Genomic DNA, 20791 nt, shown 5'->3' on the forward strand with positions numbered 1-20791 from the left:
CCTAGTGTGCTTATTGCTTCAGGCATAGACCTGGAGCAGGAACAGTGAGCATTTGCCCTTTGACGGCCACAAACAAGCTGACATACTTTCGAAGGCATCGTCTGGCCAATATCGCCGAGTCGATGGGTCAACATGCTACCGACACGCAGAAAGGCAGTCTCACGCAGATGCGGAACTCGCTTCATCGTAGGATCGATATGTGGCGACGCACACAGGTCCTTTACCTCCCGGCCGTTCAAGGCCTTATTGATCAGGCAGCCACGCGTGAAGGCCACGAGAACGCCGAATGTATACACCTCTGGTTACCTTCAGAACTGAAAACCAAGCCGTGCGATCCACGCCTACAAGAGGACGAATGGGAATTGCGCTACGCGCAGGCTCACGATGCGCTAGAAGAATTGCGGCAGTGTCTACGCATTCACTGCTCCTTACTGACATTCAAAAGGGAATGGGTGCGTGGTCAAGGCGCGAATACCCGTGCTCAGAATGCCCTTGCCCGCATCCACCGAAGGCATACGGCCTGCGTGAAACATTATCGGTCAGCATGGATGGCGCTCAAGAGCCTAGCTACAATCATGAAGAAGACCGGTTGGCAGGGAAGGTTGCAGGAATTGGCCGACACTCATGTCAAGCCCCTCGTGGACCCATATGCTACTGGCGAAGGGAGACGTCATGTATCGTGGATCTGGATGATGGATGGCATTGACCATGGCAATGAAGGTGACAACGATGGTAAGCACTCGTCGTGGTCTATATTTTGCGAACTAACATACTATAAGGTGTACGAATTGAGTGGTGCAAAACCCGTGCGAGGGCACTGCGGTGGTCGGAAGAGGTCGAATTACTCACAGAAGAGATGCGCAGGGTGCTGGAATTTTTTACCTGGCAGCAAGCGCGGTGGGAAGAACAGGGAAAGGCATGCGTTGGGGAGTGTGCCGCTGACATTGAAGGTTTGCGAGCTTATGCTGCCCGACAGGCTAACATCCGTCGCAGGCTTGCAGACCATTTTCGGGTGCTGTGGGCACCCTTTCTTTCACTGGAAGGTCCCATTGACCCGCCACCTCAGTTGGCCGAACATTCGTTACCGGACCTCATGATTCCCGACATTCTCTAACCTACTTCTGCGCTGTACCTGATCGATGTTCCTAGCTAGTAGTGTACCTGATATTCAATCCATCACCGGCTGTTATTTGACATTCGAAGTGAATTAAGTTGCCAAAGACTCGACTGGAAAATTGACCGAAATACAAATGACCGAGCTGCAAAGTAATTGACCGAGCTATATATACTATAGGACTGCTAACTAGCATGTTTTAATGCATCACAAGAAGGCTAATTAGCATAGTTGATGCATCACCTCTGACTGGTAGTTAGCAGACTTGATGCATCATAGCTACAGGGACTGGTGCGTGAGGAGGTAACTGACAGTCAGCGATTCACCTTTGTCGTCCACCTTTCGTATGGCAAAATCATCTCTTAATGCCTGGACTCCTTGACTAATTTCTTTGATCGTATTCGTTGCGCTCCATTAGAATTGGGAATGCATCACGAGTGAGTCAGCTTACCATGAATCGATGGCTAGAATTGCTATAATGTCGCCATAATATTGTTTCAGTCTATCAGCAATCACTCCCGCTTCCTTTTCCTTGAAAGGCCGTCAGTTCGGCACATACTCCAGAGCCCTCGCTTACATTGAATTGTTCACACCGTTCAGACCACCAGACCGTTCCTCTCAATTGCGCCAAGTCTCTCGCTCGACACGCCAACTCCGTCGCCATGCTGCTGTGATCCACGTCGACCAAATTGTACGACCATGTCATCTGGTACCGAAGATGGGACAATCAGTAGATAGGAGCTTGAGAAGTGGAAACGCATATGAGGCGGCAAGTGATTTCTATTTTAACGAGTTCATTGATGGCGAGATGTTTGGTGTGTCTGTCATAAATAGTCTGTAGATGGTAGTGTTACGCGAGTGCAACCTGTAGCTGCCAGTTGTTACTTGTAGCACATGTGTACCCATAGCTGCATGTAGTGAAGCTTTGGGCTATATAGCGCTATATAGCTCAATATAGTGTAGCGTGTGCCTATATAGCGCTACAGTGACTACGAGTGCCTACACCACGCTATATAGCTGCCACCAGGGCTACGGCAATATAGGGTTTTCCTGATGCATCCTTGGTCATCAAAAGCGAAAGTGCACGGCGGAGATTGTCAGGAAGAGAGTCGCGGTGATCCTTCTTGATCTCCATAACTGTGGCGAGGACTCCTCTAATTGAATTACACTGGTCAAGGAGCCTTTGGCAGGATGATGGAGCGTTGCGGACGGAAGCAACATCATGATATCCATACAAAAGAGCTGAAGCTTGCGCTATAGTTTGAACGACCTGAAGAACAGTGAGACCGCTGGTGATGGGATCCATCGTGCCAGTGGATAGTGGAAAACATCACCCTGGCAGGGCCATGGCTTTAAATCGAAAGGTTAGGCGCCTATTACTAGTCCATTTGCAACGCGGAGACCATGTGGCATGCAGAGAACTTGCAGAGAACCGATACTTACGCAGTGACTTCAAGAACTGATCATCAATTGCAAGTACGATAAGATGTCTGCCGAGTTTTATCTACCACTAGGCCTGATAAATATTCAAGGTGACTGATTAGAAGACTCGACTTGGCTTGATGTGCTCGACCACCCTACAGCTGGATAGACCTACTTAGCTACTCGAATGTGAACAAAATTACATTGCTACGAAAGGTGGAGGTCCGAATTCCTTAGTTCCGCCTTGGCGAGGAACATCACTCATCGAGTACATACAGTACAAATTTGTGTACGATAGCAAGGGCCGAGTTCGAGGCTGCTTGGCTGTGACCTCCTGAGCCATTCCACAACTTCATACCACCCATTGAATGATCCACATCGTTTCTGCCGGCAGAAGGACTCGGCAAGTACGATCTTAATTTCTCTGCCAGGAAACACCTCCGCGAGAAATGTCGCCATTTCTTTTGGATTGGCGGGAGATGGATCCGCATCCACCGATAACCGCATGCAGGTGGCACGCGCGGGGCGCGAGGACAAAATAGCAAGTGTTTGATCGTCGAGTACTGGCAACTCTGCCGTATCCGACGGGATACCAAGGTGAAGATGCGATAATTGTGGGCAATGCCTGGCAAAGGTAACCAGACTGATGAGATCTACAGTAGCCGCAATAGGAGGTGGCTGAAGAGCTGGTATGATTATGTTCAGACTGCCAGGCACATCAATCGATGTGAGAGCAGGTATGCAATAAAATTCCACCAGGTTTGGCCACCCGGTCGCAAGTTTCTTGCATAGAGTATTGTTCAGTGACATTGAGAAGTCATACAGTATAATGTATTGCAAGTGGGAGAAGACAAGCAGGTCTTCTATGGAAAGGAAGTATGGGTGAGTGGGACAAAGGGGCCCGTCAATGGGAAATCGGCAGGGGTTTATTCGGTCCACGATAATGGTCCTCAGGGACGAGTCCCATCCTCTCTTCGACGAGATCAGGGAGGTAAGCGTTTGCGCCATCTTTTCGCCGCGTGAGGAAGCGATAGTCAAGGAAATGCTATCCAGCACACTCGTATGAATAGCTTTTATGAGTGACACCATGAAATAGAATTCACTTGAGATCGTTAGACATCGCAAGGAGGAAAAGAGTCGATGACTTGGACGGTCCAAATCCTCATGCTGATTCCCAGTTGATGGGTTGCCCTGCTCTACGACCAAGTCAAGTGTGTGGAGCATTGTCGACTGTATCGCTATCAAGAAACCAACAGCAAAATTGGTATTGCTTGTCAATTTCAGTTTCCGTAAACGAGGGAACACGATCTCGAGGCCAGCGGGGTCAAGACCCTCGGGAACTCTTCCGCCGACCGAAAGATCTAGGTGCTCTAAGTTGCGTAACAAGCAAAGAGGAGCGATTGCCCTAGAGTAGAGCACGTGCACATAGCGTTCCCAAACATAGACTGCGGGATGGTGTTAACCGATGTGTGTCTTCTCGATTATGCCTTACCTTGTAATACCATCCTCCTGAGCTGAGGAAGAGCATCAACAAGAATGGATAATGAGGACCAGCTTTCCACAATGATGTCGAGTGCGAGATGAAATTGGAAACTCGCGAGGTTACTCCGAGATAACGGCACCCATGAAATGTCCTCTCTCTCATTCATCATGATGTCGGTGGGACAGCACATGTGAATGAGACGGGGTAGAAAAATCTCCATAGGGTAGACCGAAAGAAGCCAATTGATGACATGATTGGAGATCCAAAATTTATTGGGGAGAGGCCATCGACATTTAGCTACAGGCGAACCTATCCTCTTGATCCGTCGACCGTAAGGGAACATTCGTAACACATCCGAAGGCAAAGGTTTTCGAATTAAGTGCTAGAATCATCTATGAGGGAGACACATGCCGATCAGGGGAAGATATGATTTACAATGCTTCGTTCAGGCTGGTATGGTGTGTCGTCGTCGTCGTCATCCTCCCCAGTGACAACACGAGCGCGAACTTCAATGACGGACGGTGGCATGCACATCAGCAATGGTCCGAAACATACTAAAGTATCCCATAGCACATCGAGTGCTGGACCGCTCAGCGCATGGCACGTTGTCGCAACTGCTGCGAGATCCTGCAGACGAAGTGGATTGGGCTGATGAGATCCTTCGGGTCCTGATAGAAACGGAATTAGGAACTCGAAGATATTAGATGTAATGTCAGGGAGAAATAGAGCGTGGTGCATGGCACGATTCAAGCGTAGATCTTGACTTTGCGCTGTGATGTAGAGATACAAGCTGCTACTTAGGAAGTAGTAGATCAGCTCTAATCGTCTGAATTGATGCGAATAGGCCGCAGTACCCTAGTTAGTCATGTCACCACTGCCAGTAGCACCTCTTCGAGGTCTTCGCGTGTCTTCTCATTTCATTCCTAGCTTCAATCTCATTCCAAACACCTCCCTGCAACATTACCCTCTCATCATATATCATGAATCCTTCCCACCATCGACATCAGCTGCTGTCATCGAGGCCCACCTAAGGTCCGTCGGCGTTGTCGAGCCCCAGTGGAGGTACACTATGTACAGCACGACGCACTTTCATAGCACTACTCATGAAGTACTGTGCATCGCGTCTGGTCGTGCGAGGTTATGCTTTGGTGGAGAGGATAATCCTGGAAGGGTGGAAGCGGAATTCAACAAAGGGGATGTTATTATCATTCCTGCAGGCGTTGGGCACAGACTCTTACAAGACCTGGACGGTGGATTCGAAATGGTCGGAAGTTATCCCAAGGGAAAGGACTGGGATATGTGTTATGGAAGGGAGGATGAGAAAGCGAATATTGAAGCTATCAAAGACTTGGGATGGTTTGACAAAGACCCTGTGTACGGTGACGAAGGACCTGCAATGCAAGTAGTATATGCTGGCGTGTAACACTCAGCTGGAAGTCGTGCGGCGTTATTTCACCAAGCGAAAGAACAATCCATGGATCAGCGAGCCAATCCCGAAAACCAAGGGTAAGTAAAAAGCAGACGAAACGAAGTACTGTAGATTGTCTTCATATCAAGTATATGCGTAAGGGAAGACGCAACAAAAGTGCAGCGCGACAATATGGTCTGCGCATCCAGAAATTGTATAATACAAAGCTGCCTCAGATTGAATGTTCAATCATTTGCAGCCCAATTGACGCTTGGCTTCCGCCTCCGCCTCACTGACAACGCGCCCCTCCACTTCTTTCTCAACCTCTACGCCAAGCTGACGTACACGGCCACGATCCGCACCTATGAGCGACACATACACACCTTTCTGCAGGACTGGATACGAGCCTATCCGAATACCCTCAGGTTGTACTCGCTTTTGAAGGTCGGTAAGGAACGGGGCGATGGACGACTCGGGCAATCTAGAATCGCGATTAGTATATGTTTACGAACCATGGGATGAAACGCCTACGCCGTGAACACTTGGAGCCGGAAAGGTCGCTCCTCTTCAGGCGGGAGAGGAAGGAATGGTTTCAGGTTATCTAGCATCTTTTGGAAGAGACTGGGTATTCCTGGAAATATGCAAAGTTTCCCTTGCAGTCGAACGACAGGCTTATTGAAATTAGCAACTAGTCTTAGAGCTGTACTCAAGCATGCTCACCACCCATATGTCGCTTCCAACGAATATTACCTCGGCCGCATCAGGGAACAGTGCCATACGCTTGCGCGCCGTTCGCTGTTCCTCACTCTGCTTTGATATCCAAGCCCGATGTTTGCCAGCCTCCTCCATCCGAGCGAGCGTTTCGTCGTGATATACGAGGCCCTGGTCAAAAGACTTGGCCAAAGATGCATACGTTATGTCTGTAGTAAAATGAATATTAATGGCGTCATGGTCGTCTGCCGGTACATAATGAAGTTCACAAGGGATTGCGTACCGTCGTGGGTGGGCCCGATACCTCCCGACGTCACTACAAAATCATACAGTTGCACCATTCTCCGGCTGGCCTCGATACTGGGGCTCGCTGAGCAGCTGTGCCCCTCCAATATGAACATTTCAAGTAACGCACGTACATTTCAGCTTCATCATCCGCTATCACCTCTATGCGTTTCCTGCAAGTTGAATGATGACCAGCGCGTAGACTAGGCAGGAAGGGTCACTCACAATTGAATACCATGCTCAAAACAGAACCGCGCAAAGTAATTGGAGTTCCGGTCGAGCGTCTTTCCATTCAGAATTTCATCCCTTAACAGCAATTCTCAGTTTTCCGTTCGTGAACCCAGAACAGATACACACCCAATGATGAGCGCTGCGGCAGTCTTTATATGCCGTCCCTCGTTAAGTGTATTCTTCTTCGGTACAGGAGAAATGGGAAAGTTTAATGGTGGTAATTGAAAGGTCGGGTTATCTGGCGGTTGAACAGTAGATGACATTGGCCTCGAATGAGCAGGGAAAGGTGATCGACGTAGATGAGTAGAAAGGGAAGCAAGTCTTGCTAACGTGCGAGGATGCATGGCTCATGGAGCAAAGAATATCATGCAGTGGGAATGAAGATGGCGGTCATGAATATATGATTGGTTACCGGTATTATAAGGCCCAAGATTCGGTTCACAAGACACTGACGAACAGTGCAGCGAACTTGGTCATAACGAACAAGGGGCCGTAAAGCAACATCCCTGCAGGGCACAATTGCGTCATGTTTCTCAGAATACTCAAATACTGCTGCATCATTTAGAAAGCGTTCACCAATGTCGATGTGGTATTCAAACAAAAAATACAACCAAACCGCTCATCCCTGGGTCTTCGGTAGATGGTAATAATGTACACGATACACAAGAGGTATGTAAGTTGAAATTCGGATATCAACTGGGTATCACACGGCGCGGACTTTTGCGGGTTGGGCGTTTGGTGTCGGAAACCGCGTCAGATCCAACGATATCTTGAGACAGACGTCTGCGCTTCGGGGGACCATCGGGATTGGAGTCATCGCCCCGAGCAGGACTAGGTCCTGTGGAACAAGAGAACAAGGAGGGAGAAGACCAATCGGGTGCAGCATGAACCATCCTAGATAAATCCATAGGATTGAAGGTCTTGCGTGCCTCTTGTTCACCAGGGTCTCGGCAACGCTTGCAGGAGATACGGGAAGAGGCGTCGGAGGTCCTCCCGCCATCATTGCTTGCTGTAGCCTTCATGGCTTCAGCAGCAGCGTCTGCCTCCTGCGCAGCTTCCACCCTTTCGTGCACATCTGCGCGAGAATTCCCCGCTGCAGGGACGACTTCCTCTTGGATCACAGGGCTCGCTGGAGGAGAGGGAGGAGGTGCGCCAGTATCAGGTATACCACCAGAAACTGCTGTCATAGTGCTCCAGTCTGGAGTACCATAGAAAGCACCCTGGCGCCGGAGTTGGCCACCCCGTTGTGTTTTGATGTAATGCTTGGGAGCCTTCCATGGGTCACCAGCAGTGGCAGTCTTCACGTTGGCGTGCGCGCCAAGGATGGTGTCTGATGAAGTGTCGAATGTGGGTGTAGGAGTTGCCTGAAAGGTAGGTAGCTTTGGCACTGCGATAGCGCTTCGCAACTTTTCTGGGTTTGAAGCGGGTGTCACAGGCTCTGGTGTTTCCCGGACGACAGGCGGGGAAAGTAGTACTGAAGGTTCTTGCGCAGGTTGCGCGTTGCTTTCCAGGAAAGATGCGACGGCTGATGTTCGTCGTCGCTGTTCCGAGCGAATTTCCTCTATGATGGCCTGCTGCGAGCTGAGGATTGATTGAGTAAGCTGAGCGAGAACATCAACATGGAGATAACTTACTCCAGCTTCGTCTGCATGATCATGATTGATTGATCTCTTTCCTTTATTTGCGCGGCTTGAGTGGTCAGGATGGAAATGATGTCCAAAAGCTTGGCGTCCTGTGCAACAGATGTTTCCATGATGTACCGAACACCAGTGAGCACGTCAGTGATGTCAGGGGCCAACGATGACAGGCTAGGTGCAGAACTATCTGTGGAGACGAGGGATGTCATCTTTGGTATCAGATGTAGATGGGAGCGAGTGGGTTACGAGTGAGTTATGGGCGATTTATTTGTCGTACTGAAATCCAGGCCGCGCAGACCAGGCGCCTTAAGTAGCCCAATAGACCAACGCTTTGATCCTCTGTGACACCAGGATAGGATGTGCGCTTGGACAGCTCTTGCATCAAAGCAAACTATGCGCTTTGACACGCACTAGGAGTAGGCCGTCCATGTGTTGGGCTTTGGCCATGGCCAGCCTGGTTTGGTGCACTGCCCATTGGCTGGGTACCCACAATAATCTGGTATTTGGTGTCGTTATTCTACAGCAAATGAAAATCAAAGCTAGTGACGGCGGAGCTGCAGGCCAAGATGGGATATTCGTGCATGATTCATGGTGCGCAAGTTCTGAAAAGTAAGTTCAAGCGGAGTTATTCCTGGGCTCAGGTAAATTGCCGCATCACTGCCGCAACTTGCCGCACCCTAACGCACCACTAGTACTAGTACTGTCCAGTGTCGCACCCATACCAAATCATAGTACTACACACGAATCGAAGAATCGGAGTGATTGTGATTTATAGTCGCTCTGACTCTTCGATTCGTCATTTAAGGTCTTGTCCCAAAGGACCTGACGCTGTTGGACCTGCCACCTTCATACCACAGCCCCCCATACCCCAAGGGCCGTTCACATTTCAGACCGTTTGGGCCCCAAGCTCTGAATTGACCTCGACATAGCGTCAGAAGTGGCACACATGGAGAATTATCGCAGTCGATCACAATTAGCATGTACGACGTTTGTCTTTTTACCGTGCTTGCTTTTCTTTGACTTGTTGTCCTGTGTAGAACAAACATGTAGCTGACTTGAGTCTGACTGCGTGCACATATCAACGACTTGGCTGTGCGAGATTGTATAGTCAATAGATCTGGAAATTCACGAAAAATAATCGAGGGAGCCTGACGTCGTTAAGAAAGAGAAACACACCAAAAAGCCCAAACCGCGGCCACGAATTCAGCAAACATCGAGTCCTTCCAGCACCATTGGGGGAACTGGAGCAGACGTGACAACACAACGATATACATATCAATCGTATATCGCAACGAGTTCAACACATTCCCTCAGTACTGTATCTGAGCCAGCTATCTTGGGAGAGTAGCAACGTATAGTGATGACTGAAAAAAGACAGCAATAAGTGTCTGCCCTCGGAGTGCATCTGAAGACGCGTTCACACTTACGGGATGGTGCTCTATGAGTCCTTAATCGTCAGGCCATTAACAATGGACGGAGACATGGATCTTGCTCGTCCGAGGGTGAACTCTGTACAATTACCTGAAAGACTGATAGCTCGAGTCCAGGCCCACTGGCAGTGATCCTGAACCTTGATCCTCTTGAGTATAACGTTTCTTTTGCAACGGTCAGCATCATCGAGTCCGGTGCAATACACGAGTCTCACAGACGAGAATACAATTAATGGGATAGTAAAAACATTCTCTTTAAGTACAATGTTTCAGTTGCAACGATTAGAATTATCGAGCTCGATGCATTGCATGAGTGTCACAACGAGGAAACAAACTTGGTGGAGTAGCAAAAGATATAAAGAGAGCAACAAAGATAAAATAATTACCCACATGCCCAAGTATCAATGCCCATTTGCGTGTGGGAGAGATACACAACAGAGGAAAAGTACGAGACGAGCCCACCATGGGATGGGTGGTGACTGCGCAGCTGCTAGACTAGATGTGGTAGCATGAGTACCTGGTGCAGGGGGTGTCGTGGAAGTCGAGGCGGTGGCAGGCTGAGTTTGTGATGACGACGCCTGGGTTTGGCCGTGCAATTGGCTTTGCTGCTGCGGCCGCGGCCGCGGTTGTTTAGCAACAGCCAGTGCCTGCAGATGAGTCATTGAACAACAGCGACGGGAAACGCACGGGAACGAATACTTACCCCTCTGTCCTGTACTGTAGGAACATCGACAACGGGAGGGCCACCATGAGAGAAGATGGTCCGCCTTGAACGTTGCTGGAGTTCGGTTGCTCCATCAGTCTTGGAGTGAGAGTGGCGGAACAGCGACGAAAATCCGTTGAAGAGCGCACGTGGATTCGAAGAAGAGGCAGCGCGACGGGGGTCATGTGTGGAGGAATTGTGATGGGTACCGTGCGCTGCGGAGGACTGAGAGCACAAATATAAGAACAAGACCTGGTCAACAAAAGCAGATGACTCACCTGGACACCATCGAAAAAGCCCGGCGGTATTTGACGGGTATGAATAGCTGGACGTCGCGTAGCATCACTCTAGAATATCTTTGAAATGGTTGAAAAGCTTAAGAAACACGTCACATACGGTCGTTAACGATTTTTGAGCTAGGACCTGCAAGTAGGAGATTAGTATAGCTGTTACCGAAGAATCATGGGATTTACAAGAGAAATAGGCAGGAGGTCTTCAAGGCCAGCTTCTTTGAGGATGGCGTGAATGTCCCATGTGTACACATTTCCGTTTTTGCAACCAGTGACCAACACTTTTCCATCAGCGGAAAGGGCTGCGGACTCCAAATCATCTTCATGCTGGAGGGGTGGTCCGATCTGGTGATTCGTGTCGAGATTCCATAGACGCGCTGTTTTATCAAATGATGCACTTGCAAGGAGGCGGTTGTTTGAAGACAAGGAGATGTCCTTAACACTGGATGTGTGACCCTCAAGAATGGCAATCTGCTCCCAAGTGGCTGTGTCGAATATCCTAATCGGGTCATATGACGCAGAGATAAGCTTCTTTCCACCTGTGACTCCCACGTAAGCACTGTAGTTACAGGTGATAATGCACGTGTGTCGCACCTGTAAGATCAGGCGGATATAATGAATCAGGGCCTCCTCCAATATCTCCTGGATAGCTAGGGACTTTATATAGCTGTAGGTACGCAGAGGGTTGTCAGTATTACCGTACTATTAATAGAATCATGTGATCCGGTTACCGTGCCCAACGTCGCATAGTGATGGGAACGTTCGAGCTCGTCGTGTCACACGACGAGCTCGAGTATCTCACTTCAAGGTGGTCGGATTAAGAGCGCGTTTTGACAAATAGTGCGCCAGTAATGATTGCGAAACGTAGGGAATACATGCAAGTCCATAGGATGTGTATATATAACTAGTAATACTACTCCTCAGCATCACCATGAATTCCAAGGCGTGAAAAGTCATCCGCAACAAGGAGGACGTCCTGTAAACTCCTAGATACTTGCTCCACTACCTCGTCCTCTTCCTCCTCGTCATCCAGGTCATCCTGGGTGTCTACGGCTAAGGACGATGCGGTGTGATGAACAGGCGGGGGTTGAACAATCATGCGGGTGGGGATCTGTGCATTAGCTATACTCGCGCTCTCGCCGGGACTTGTGTTCGCACTGACACCAGGGGTTAGCGTCCCTCTGAAACCTGGAAGCTTCGAAATGTCGTAGAGTCGTTTGAGATGTCGTGAGTTGAAGCGACCTCGAGTGTTTCGGTGGATGGCGATTTGATGTGCAAGGGCTGGGCTGGTGGCTTGTAACTGATTCTCGCATTCCCGTAGATACCTCTCTTCATCGCGTATATAGGTAATGAGGCGTCGTACCTCAATATCGAGACGCTCGATCTCTTCACGAGCACGACACGTTTTGAAGTAGAGGTCCATCGCGCTACGAGCAGCGGTCGATGACCACGGGTGTCGAGATATGTCCACGCGCGTATCACGTAGTAAGTCGAAGTCTGCGAGGAACGCATACTCTACGACCTCATCCCACTTAAGCGTCCGGCGGGGAGGGTGCATTGACCCAGCAATAGTGTTGTATGTGGTGAGGGCAGTTCTGATGGCGACGGAACGCGTTTGTAACGCCTTAGCGATATGCTTTCGCAGTTTGTAGCCTTGTTCAATGTTAGAATCAGCAAGCAATATACTACCTTTTACTCACCTGTGCCCGCACGGTTCATCCTCGTTAGCTCAAATATGCGTGCCACAATTAATCCTTCGAGACGGTCCAGGGCACGCTGGTATTTCCGATTGGCCACGAGCCTCCCAACCCTCTGCCACTCTCCATCGTGCGGAGTCCAGCGTTTCTCGACCTCGAGCTTGCACTCCAGTGCCTGGACGAGCTTCAAATATCTCTCATGGTCCTCCAAAGCATGCCGTCGGGCAGTCTCAGCGTTGCGAGTATTCTTGACGTGCGCATCGTATGGCACAGCCTCGAGGTGCGATGAGCCCTGGAATGATGTCATTGAAGCGCGTAGAATTTCCCTATGTAAATTGTGTCAGCGGGTACAAGGGCCATAGCTTGACATCGAAACTCACTCGCTCGCAGTAAGATTAACTAACTTCTGCCAATATTCCATCTGCAGAGTTTCGACCTCGGGTTCTCGCATCAGACTTTGAAGATATACCTTTTCTTCCGCCAGCCAGCCCTCGAAAACTGCTACGTCCGTAACTTTGAGATCTCGCATAAGGTTTGGTAGGGTCGCGTCTCCGTCGCTCAAGATATCAAGCGCCTGCTTGTAATTGTTGTATAAAAAGTCGGCTAGCAAACACAAATATTACGTCAGCACACAGTCAAGTTTGACGACACGACGAGAAGGCTTACAAAGATTAGCGTAGACTTCAAAATCATCATTGTGCTCGAAGTAGGTGTCGATGGCCTGTTGTCTATGGAAGACGCTTGCGTACCGTAGTGCCGACGCTAAGGAATTGGATTTTGAAAACGTCCGTTCGCAAGTCTCGAGATCTTCGAGTCCTAAACCTTTGATGTAAGTGGTAAGCGAGTACAGTTGGCACAATCGCCGGTGCGCATGTCCGTGGAAGGCGCCGACAAGACAAGTGTGATGCATAGACCGTGCGAGGGGTCCGAGGGAACTGTTGTCAAGCGTGGTCTTGAATTGACATCCAATGTCATATCCACCGCCCAGATTGCTTCCAAATACGTCCAGCAACTTTGAGACAACGGCTAGAGGATACTTTGCGCTGATAGATAATCATTAGCTCGTGAACAACGCATTAAAAAAACGTAACGTACAGCTCCCCGCTCTGTACCATATCTGCAACAAGGAGAGAGAATCCGTGGCGGCACACGGCCACAAAAATGCCCGTTTCGTCGTAAATGCCCCATGCTTTCTTGGTCTTCGTATCGTCCATGTTCTTCCAGCGCGCTTCGCACAAGTTCTCGAGATGTGCGTCCTATAGGTTAGGGTATTAGCCATCACCAACCCGGATGGAAAGCACTCACCTCATCACCTGCAGTAGTGGAGTCCCGCGCGAACTGATCTACAAAAGTGCGGGATAGGTAGCGGTCACTTGCCAGTTGCTGCCCTGTTGGAAGTTCTGAAGATGTACCGAGGGACTCGTCAGTATCCAAGGATCTTCGAAGGACTCTTTTTAAAGAGTCGTTACCGTCCATAGCGTAGAGTAAGCTAAATGTCAACTCGGGTTCATCCGTCAGTTTATATGTACATGCGGGACAGGCGTGTTTCACGCGCCAATCAGGCGTGTTGCGTCGTAACGATTCGGCTACCATGGCTGCCACGGAGCGTCGAACTTGAAGATATAAATCGAACGCAATCGAGAATTGTCGAGATAGATGTCTGTGGAAACTAACCTGCGCGTGAATCAGCACGATAAGAACCAAAGAAATCAGAAGACATACACCATGTAAGTCGCACATAGTCTTGACGAAAGCCTGGATAGACAATTGAGGGCTCCTAAGATGTGCTACACGGTATAAGTCCAGAGCTTCGGTGGTGATCCCGACAGTCGGTGATATTGGTGAACAAGGCATCACGCCTTGACGAACGAGCGCACTGCTGATAGTGGCGTCTGCTGGCAAGATTCGAAGAATGACTTTCTCAGCGTCTAAACAATATGCCGTCATCAAATCGTAAGCAAACGACAACAGACCGACTTACTCACAGAACACGTCTATCACGCTCATCGGCCACTGACCGTAGTCAAAGCCATCCAGCCCTAGGTTCTCCCTCTCCAATCTCTCAAAAAACCCTTCCTTACATTTTGCCAGGCTCCACGCAAGGTACGCGTCCGTTATCGCTGGCAGCTGCTCAGCAAACGCCTTGTTCCTACGGAGGACACGATCACGACGGGTGCGGTTATCCACCCGTCGAACACGATTGTTGCTGCTCGCAAAGGTAAGTCAAATGTGAAGGTCATGACAAAATTCACTCACGTTTTCCAAAAGTCTCCTAGAACCTCTCTTGCAAGGTCAGTGAACTCGCCACCAGCATGGCTGATGGCGAGCGGCTCTGTTCCATCGCAGACGTTGCCAAAGCTGAAGTCATCGTAGTCATCCTGCCAGCCATCGATGGTGCTATTATTGTCCTCTTTCAGCGCTTCGAGTGCCCGACGCTCATCCAAACTCATAGCTATACAAAAGGTTTTTTTTCCCCTTCCAAGTATTGAATTAACATAGCGTACCTTGTAGACGTGCTTGCCGCCGCTCATTGGAACTTGCTGCTTGCTGGACCAACTGCCTGTGCTTGAGTACTTTGGAAATGGAGTTGGCTGGCAATCCGTTGTTGTCCCTCGGTGCCCTGATGTGCCGAACCGATCGCAGAGAGATATTTGTGCGGACTCGCTGACGTGCTGCATTTTTTCGCGCCATTCAGACCTATCTAAAGTTTGTACTACTGTCACAGTCCGATCTATTTCTCACGTGACTGATTATAGACTGTCTAGCACTCTGACCAAGCCGTTCGTGAGATCGCTCCTATGTCAACACCATCCAGTGGCCGCCCTACCCAGGGTGGCCATATTCAAGACCTGCACAATTTGCTGCAAGGTATGACACTGTCAGGTGCGTCTTTCAACAATCCAGAAATTAATACACTGACACTCGATATAGATTCATCATTCGATACCGTGACTTGGAGCCGCAAGACCACGGAAGAGTCCATCAGCCTGTCGAGATCATCGTTCACGCCGTCCACGTCCACCAGCACTCGTTCCGTTCCGAAGAACAAAGCACCCATTCCCCCTTCCACTTCAGCTCGCTCTACTGCTACACCATCCCACCCTCATCCTCAAGCTTCATCGATGGTTGTGCAGACACCCCGCCAAGTCACGGCCTCCATTCCGATTCCTAGTGCCATCCGTCCTCCACGAGCCGATCAGACACCCGAAGGATTCTGGGTGATAACGGTTGGGCAGGAAGTTGGTGTGTTTTACCGCTGGTAAGTGTGACGTGTACTATGGGTACCCGTTGGCTTGTGTTGGCTAATTCTTGACAATGTTGTTAGGGCTGACGTTGCCGAACGAACAAATTTTATCAGCGGTAATATTCAAAAACGATACACATCGTTTCAGCGGGCATTAGCAGCATATACAGCCAGCTATGATGAAGGCAGGGTCCGGGCGGTTCCACTGGCAGGTGGCCCTTTCTGGCCATCCCCTCCAGAGTCCTCGCCCAACCCTCCTTCACCTACATTGTCTATGGGCTCATCTGCGAGTGAAGACTCACTATGGTTGCAGGTCGAAGACTTGACGGAGACAATGAGCCAGCTTTAATACTATATCGTTTACGTTGTGCGCTGTGATGTGCGCTGTGATGTGCGCTGTATATGTATTAGAATGACAAAATGAACACGCGAAACGCGCCTTACTCGTTATACCAGAGCCATACATTTGTTGGAATATTCATTGATAGTGTAGAAATCCAGCGTGCACAGAAAATCATCATATGTTGGTCAGTGTGTCACTAGCACAATTGCATCATGCATCAACCGCTACATACAACCCTGTCATATTCATAACATTCTGCACGGAATCACCACAACATTTTACAGCTTCGGCTCAAGTATGCATGTCTACCTATTCCTAATAAACACCTCACCATGTTCAATATTTTTCAACAGTGTTGCATTCGCGAGCCCGAGCATCCGTACACTCATGTTCGCTATCCGTTCGCTATCTGTTCGCTATCTGTTCGCTATCGTTCGCTATCCGTTCGCTATCCGTTCGCTATCGTTCGCTATGTTCACTGCTGGATCATCTCAGAAAGCTCTTTGCAAAGACGGATTCCCTCTTGATTGACTACGATAATCTACTATTTATAATGTTCATTATCTAGTTTCACCTCCATGAACTTTACCTCTGAAATCACGGAAACCAGTAAGTCGTATAGTAGAATGCTGTCATACTTAAGACGCTCCCTGCAATAAGGGCAACTGGTGTGTACAATCTCCCTTATGGCTTCCAGGATCTTCCTCCCCTCCAAAACATGCAGCGCACATTGGTCCAAGAAAATGTCAGTCTCACTTTCCCCCTCCGCCCGAGCGTGTGCGAGTGCTTCCTCGTATACTTCTCCCCATGTATCTTCTGCTACCAACCATACCAACCACTCCTTTCGCCACCTCTGGACGATTCTCTCCGTCGAATTTAGCGTTTGAGAGTCGCAGGGGCAAGGTAAGTCGTTATCCATCGTGAGCACTGAATCGTCGTTGGCGTCCCAGGACAGGTCTTCGCAGTTGTCGACTGATGATGTGATGGCGGAATCGTCGTTGGCGTCCCAGGATAGGTCTTCGTAGTTGTCGACTGATGATGTGATGGGTGCCGCTGTTTGATCTTCGATCTTTTTTTTTTTCTTCCTGTAGAGTAATTAAGTAAATGACGCCCATGGCAATATACGAGACCTTACCTTGCCCTATTGCTAAAAGAAATCATGTGAGCACGAACAGGTAGAGTTGTGTGGGGGATGGACTCACAACGCTACTCGAGCACGAGCCTTGGCGTTTTGAGCTTCTCGAACTCTGTGCAGGGGTGGTAAGCAAAATTTCAGTGACTCAAAAAATTGACCTACCCTGGCTTCGAGAGCCAACGTTGCGTAGCTGTGCGCTGCCTGGATGATAGGCCGCGTGATGGCCCCTGAGTCGAACGTCTCTGTGAATGCACAAGTTAGACGTGCAGATTGAAATGTGAAGAATTGTGCTTACCATGATTTGGGGGGAAAGGAACGATGGGCACGGTGCCATAAGACATCGACAACTACTACTAAGAGTAATCCACATAATATTTTTTGACATCGACAGCTGGCAATGATCGAGATGATCGATGATATATGCACGGTAAATTGTTAAGCGCTTGTCAGCGGAAGCAATACGTGCTTACTAATGAGTTGTTGGTCCAAGTTTAGGCATTGCAGCCTTAACGCTGATGCGTGGTCTGAGTCTGCTTCATTGTCTTCCTTTGGCATGCTAGACATGCAACCACGGCCAATAGAATACTGGAATTCCGGCTTTGCAGCCAAAATCAAGCTCCGGACCTATGGTTGGAATTTGGACTCTGCTGGAATGGACACCCAGTATGTCAAAAGGTATGTAGCGGGTTTGTACCTCCTGAGCCACATTGACCTGGCTGATGGTTTTTATACAGATGCAAGTCCAAGGCATTCTATTGTCTCGAAGGCCCGCGCATCGTGACGAATTGCCGTTGCGCTCTTGAAGGCCTGCGCATTGTGATGAATTGCCGTCGCACTCTTGTTCCTGGTTGGCTGCTAACCCCGCTCCTCCTCACTCATCAAAATAATATTAACCTCACTCATCACGCCGGCATTTACCTTGACGAATATATCACCTCCCTCACTCGTCATACTGGCATTCCCCCCCTCACTCGTCAAAGTGGCATTTACCTGGATGAATACATTTCCTGGACGGACGCATTCCAGCCGAGCTATGCCATATCATGGAGACCCGAGTTGCGCAATATTGAAGGTATGCACTGATCAGCACTGCATTGCACTGCCTCTACTAATATGTGCCTAAGTGGTTTCATGTCAACCTCAAGATCTTACACCGATTTATGCATATTTTTTTTTCAAACAAATGGCGTTGAATGATAGGACGTGCGCAACGCGTCGCGTGTCGTGTTTTTGCGTGATCTATCTGATCCATCGCATGCCAAACTTTGAAGCCGTGTCCCCGTCTACATCGTTCGTTTGAGTGATTTATACGATCCATCAGACGCCAAAGTTTGAAGATACGTCCCCGTCTACACATTTTTCACTCACAGCTCTAAGTATGAGCTACCTCTACACATCCGATGATTTTAACGCCAACGGCGATTTTATCTCAGCCGGAGGTTTTCTGGATTTGCTTCCTGGGGGGGGAGGTATACTTCCCAGCTACCCATACCCAACAGGCGACGATTCCGATCCGATCAGCAGCACTGGCAGTGAACGGGTTCCCGGGATCAGTCAGATGAACTGGGATGACCCGTCCCTGTACACAATGCCACTTACCAATGACGAAATCGCGGCTCTAACTAACGACATAGCAGCCACAAATATCCCAACCGTGCCAGAGCTCCCCGCCCCCCCACCAGTTGCCTTCGCGAATACCCTCCCTGCTCGCACACCGTCACCTCAGCCTACTTCAACGCATGACCCAGACTCACCGAGTCCTGCCGAAGCAGAGGCGCCAGACACCAGTGGAGAGATGCCAGAGTCACTCCGTGAGGCAAACATGTCCTCCTGGGCAGCACGGAACCCAACACGAGCGATTATCCGCCCTCGGACACCACCACCTCGACTAACAGATGCCCAGAAGGCGTCTCGAAAGATCAAGCGGGACCAGAGGCTAGAGAGAACGAAGCACTTACACGACGCAGTTGCTGAATACTTAGATGCACAGAAAACGAAGATCGAAGCGCTCTCGCGGGCTCATCATGTTACTCCCAAGCACATCAACGATATCATCGGCAGTCAGGACTCATTATCGAACCTCGCGCAAGAGTCAATTAATCAATGCACTTGTTCACGCCAAGGCGAAAGAGATGAACGCAGGTGAGTCAAATGAATTTCAACTCAATTGTATCACGAAGCTTATCCTGCATCAACTAGACCGACCCGCAGGCGCTCGGTACTCGTTGGCGGAACTCCGCCAGATGGTTGCGTCCGACCCTGAAACAAAAGCCCTTACCAGGGAAGAAAAGGAACGCTACATCGCAGCTCTCGAGGAGCATCGTGAAAAAAGGTCATTAGTGTTCGGGCGAACAATCTGGCGGCTGCACGAGATGTTGTAGCCACAACGGATAGGATCGTCAAAGAGGTACGTCTGAATCTTCAATCTTCACGCAATCAACTGAATTCATTTTTTTCTTTGAAGCTGGATGATCTGCGAGTTCGGACTGGTGTCTATGGCACACTATTTGTTGTCCGCGTCACATTAACGATAGCATTCAAAGCGCTATGCACGGCACGGATAACTCTGAAGACTTTTGGGAGGATGTGTACGAGCATCCTATGGCTGACTTTCTTAGGCAATACGAACAATGGGCATGCACCCAGAATCAAAGTAAGTCCTTCGTCTCTTCACATAGTTTGTGTACTTATGCATCGTCCGGTAGATCTCAATGAACGCACTCTTTGGAAGCTGTAAGAAAGCAAGTACGCAAGATGATCCTCCGGGGCCTAGGTGAGTATCGACGTTCTACAAATTCTGCCCCGTCTAACATTATGCACAGTTGCTGTGACCGGCAAAAAAGATATTGTGATGAACTACCACAACTATGAAACATCCGTCATCGAAACGTATGGGGTGCGCCTTGTGGGCTGGCCCAATGGTGTCAAGTTCACTAGCCCTTCGAACATCGGGACCGTCGGCGACATTCGCAAGCTCCGGGATGCCCTCAAGGCACGTACGTGCTACTGGACAGTTCTATCACCGGCAGAGCTCAAAGCTCACGCGTCTGAACTCGACACGCGTTCAGCCGGGGAAGTCGTTCGGAAGCCACGAAAAAAGCGTTCGGATGCTGGCGTACCTCGCAAGCGTAAAGACGGGTCCAGCGCAGGACGGGTAAACAAGGAGAATATCAGGCCTTCGAAGAGAGCAAAGAAGAACTCTACCCAGCTGCAGGAAGGTCCCAAAAGCGCTGAGTTTGTAGAGTCTTCTGACGAAGAGGAGGAGGGGCATGAGTAGTAGTATTGCATTGCCTTAGTCTACATTGTATGACTCATATACGTATCCCAATCATTACTAGTGAATTGTTTGTCAAAACGCGCTCTTAATCCGACCACCTTGAAGTGAGATACTCGAGCTCGTCGTGTGACACGACGAGCTCGAACGTTCCATCACTATGCGACGTTGGGCACGGTAACCGGATCACATGATTCTATTAATAGTACGGTAATACTGACAACCCTCTGCGTACCTACAGCTATATAAAGTCCCTAGCTATCCAGGAGATATTGGAGGAGGCCCTGATCATTATTCCGCCTGATCTTACAGGTGCGACACACGTGCATTATCACCTATAACTACAGTGCTTACGTGGGAGTCACAGGTGTCATGCGAATAGAT

General features: G+C 49.4%; 12 protein-coding genes across 12 annotated transcripts; 6 read left to right on the forward strand and 6 right to left on the reverse strand.

The window, feature by feature from the left end:
* DEU56DRAFT_688910 (uncharacterized protein) lies at nt 1-1024 on the forward strand (the record flags this gene model as incomplete). Its single annotated transcript, XM_041347080.1, has 3 exons — nt 1-44; nt 95-732; nt 780-1024. Coding segments are annotated over 3 exons (927 nt in total), but the record flags the coding sequence as incomplete, so codon positions are not given.
* A 658-nt stretch (nt 1025-1682) lies between these two features.
* On the forward strand, nt 1683-1841 carry DEU56DRAFT_690223 (uncharacterized protein; the record flags this gene model as incomplete). The annotated part of the gene is made up of 1 exon (XM_041347113.1): nt 1683-1841. A coding segment is annotated over one exon (159 nt), but the record flags the coding sequence as incomplete, so codon positions are not given.
* An 874-nt stretch (nt 1842-2715) lies between these two features.
* DEU56DRAFT_258613 (uncharacterized protein) lies at nt 2716-4623 on the reverse strand. Its single transcript, XM_041345329.1, has 2 exons — nt 4029-4623; nt 2716-3981 (listed from the first exon to the last, which is right to left on the reverse strand). Exons 1-2 carry the CDS (start codon nt 4360-4362, stop codon nt 2798-2800), a joined length of 1518 nt encoding a protein of 505 aa, XP_041200688.1. The 5' UTR covers nt 4363-4623; the 3' UTR covers nt 2716-2797.
* On the reverse strand, nt 4521-4757 carry DEU56DRAFT_710777 (uncharacterized protein; the record flags this gene model as incomplete). Its single annotated transcript, XM_041347490.1, has 1 exon — nt 4521-4757. A coding segment is annotated over one exon (237 nt), but the record flags the coding sequence as incomplete, so codon positions are not given.
* Nucleotides 4758-4804: 47 nt separating this feature from the next.
* Nucleotides 4805-5531, forward strand: DEU56DRAFT_258687 (RmlC-like cupin domain-containing protein). The gene has a single exon (XM_041345330.1). The coding sequence runs from the start codon at nt 4885-4887 to the stop codon at nt 5440-5442; it is 558 nt and encodes a 185-aa protein (XP_041200690.1). The 5' UTR covers nt 4805-4884; the 3' UTR covers nt 5443-5531.
* A 145-nt stretch (nt 5532-5676) lies between these two features.
* On the reverse strand, nt 5677-6917 carry DEU56DRAFT_920350 (MoaB/Mog domain-containing protein; the record flags this gene model as incomplete). Its single annotated transcript, XM_041358430.1, has 7 exons — nt 5677-5908; nt 5959-6098; nt 6148-6347; nt 6422-6498; nt 6558-6596; nt 6649-6729; nt 6781-6917. The coding sequence occupies 7 exons, from the start codon at nt 6915-6917 to the stop codon at nt 5677-5679; spliced, it is 906 nt and encodes a 301-aa protein (XP_041200691.1).
* Nucleotides 6918-7206: 289 nt separating this feature from the next.
* Nucleotides 7207-8586, reverse strand: DEU56DRAFT_258610 (uncharacterized protein). Its single transcript, XM_041345328.1, has 2 exons — nt 8289-8586; nt 7207-8235 (listed from the first exon to the last, which is right to left on the reverse strand). The coding sequence occupies exons 1-2, from the start codon at nt 8498-8500 to the stop codon at nt 7347-7349; spliced, it is 1101 nt and encodes a 366-aa protein (XP_041200692.1). The 5' UTR covers nt 8501-8586; the 3' UTR covers nt 7207-7346.
* A 132-nt stretch (nt 8587-8718) lies between these two features.
* DEU56DRAFT_905633 (uncharacterized protein) lies at nt 8719-9386 on the forward strand (the record flags this gene model as incomplete). Its single annotated transcript, XM_041356738.1, has 3 exons — nt 8719-8900; nt 9097-9271; nt 9329-9386. The coding sequence occupies 2 exons, from the start codon at nt 8719-8721 to the stop codon at nt 9218-9220; spliced, it is 306 nt and encodes a 101-aa protein (XP_041200693.1). The 3' UTR covers nt 9221-9271; nt 9329-9386.
* A 2241-nt stretch (nt 9387-11627) lies between these two features.
* On the reverse strand, nt 11628-14861 carry DEU56DRAFT_750003 (uncharacterized protein; the record flags this gene model as incomplete). The annotated part of the gene is made up of 9 exons (XM_041349494.1): nt 11628-12367; nt 12415-12737; nt 12792-13014; nt 13078-13454; nt 13507-13667; nt 13717-14085; nt 14134-14339; nt 14397-14620; nt 14668-14861. The coding sequence occupies 9 exons, from the start codon at nt 14859-14861 to the stop codon at nt 11628-11630; spliced, it is 2817 nt and encodes a 938-aa protein (XP_041200694.1).
* A 348-nt stretch (nt 14862-15209) lies between these two features.
* DEU56DRAFT_920353 (uncharacterized protein) lies at nt 15210-16004 on the forward strand (the record flags this gene model as incomplete). Its single annotated transcript, XM_041358431.1, has 3 exons — nt 15210-15294; nt 15343-15670; nt 15737-16004. The coding sequence occupies 3 exons, from the start codon at nt 15210-15212 to the stop codon at nt 16002-16004; spliced, it is 681 nt and encodes a 226-aa protein (XP_041200695.1).
* Nucleotides 16005-16563: 559 nt separating this feature from the next.
* On the reverse strand, nt 16564-16878 carry DEU56DRAFT_707218 (uncharacterized protein; the record flags this gene model as incomplete). The annotated part of the gene is made up of 1 exon (XM_041347436.1): nt 16564-16878. A coding segment is annotated over one exon (315 nt), but the record flags the coding sequence as incomplete, so codon positions are not given.
* Nucleotides 16879-19656: 2778 nt separating this feature from the next.
* Nucleotides 19657-20730, forward strand: DEU56DRAFT_844610 (uncharacterized protein). The gene is made up of 4 exons (XM_041355109.1): nt 19657-19786; nt 19865-19906; nt 19956-20584; nt 20649-20730. The coding sequence occupies exons 1-3, from the start codon at nt 19681-19683 to the stop codon at nt 20408-20410; spliced, it is 603 nt and encodes a 200-aa protein (XP_041200697.1). The 5' UTR covers nt 19657-19680; the 3' UTR covers nt 20411-20584; nt 20649-20730.
* Nucleotides 20731-20791: the final 61 nt, after the last annotated feature.

Source organism: Suillus clintonianus (assembly GCF_016758775.1).
Source record: "Suillus clintonianus strain FC179 chromosome Unknown DEU56scaffold_226, whole genome shotgun sequence".
In the NCBI taxonomy this organism is placed as follows: Eukaryota; Fungi; Basidiomycota; class Agaricomycetes; order Boletales; family Suillaceae; genus Suillus; species Suillus clintonianus.

Bases quoted from the DNA above. Each gene is read 5' to 3' on its own strand.
- DEU56DRAFT_258613 (XM_041345329.1), bottom strand. From the start codon at position 4,362: ATGTTCCCTTACGGTCGACGGATCAAGAGGATAGGTTCGCCTGTAGCT. The intron at 3,982-4,028 runs GTAAGGCATAAT...ACCATCCCGCAG, and splicing joins CAGGAGGATGGTATTACAAG to TCTATGTTTGGGAACGCTAT.
- DEU56DRAFT_258687 (XM_041345330.1), top strand. From the start codon at position 4,885: ATGTCACCACTGCCAGTAGCACCTCTTCGAGGTCTTCGCGTGTCTTCT.
- DEU56DRAFT_258610 (XM_041345328.1), bottom strand. From the start codon at position 8,500: ATGACATCCCTCGTCTCCACAGATAGTTCTGCACCTAGCCTGTCATCG. The intron at 8,236-8,288 runs GTAAGTTATCTC...ATCAATCCTCAG, and splicing joins ATCATGCAGACGAAGCTGGA to CTCGCAGCAGGCCATCATAG.
- DEU56DRAFT_844610 (XM_041355109.1), top strand. From the start codon at position 19,681: ATGCACGGCACGGATAACTCTGAAGACTTTTGGGAGGATGTGTACGAG. The intron at 19,787-19,864 runs GTAAGTCCTTCG...ACTCTTTGGAAG, and splicing joins GGCATGCACCCAGAATCAAA to CTGTAAGAAAGCAAGTACGC. The intron at 19,907-19,955 runs GTGAGTATCGAC...CATTATGCACAG, and splicing joins GATGATCCTCCGGGGCCTAG to TTGCTGTGACCGGCAAAAAA.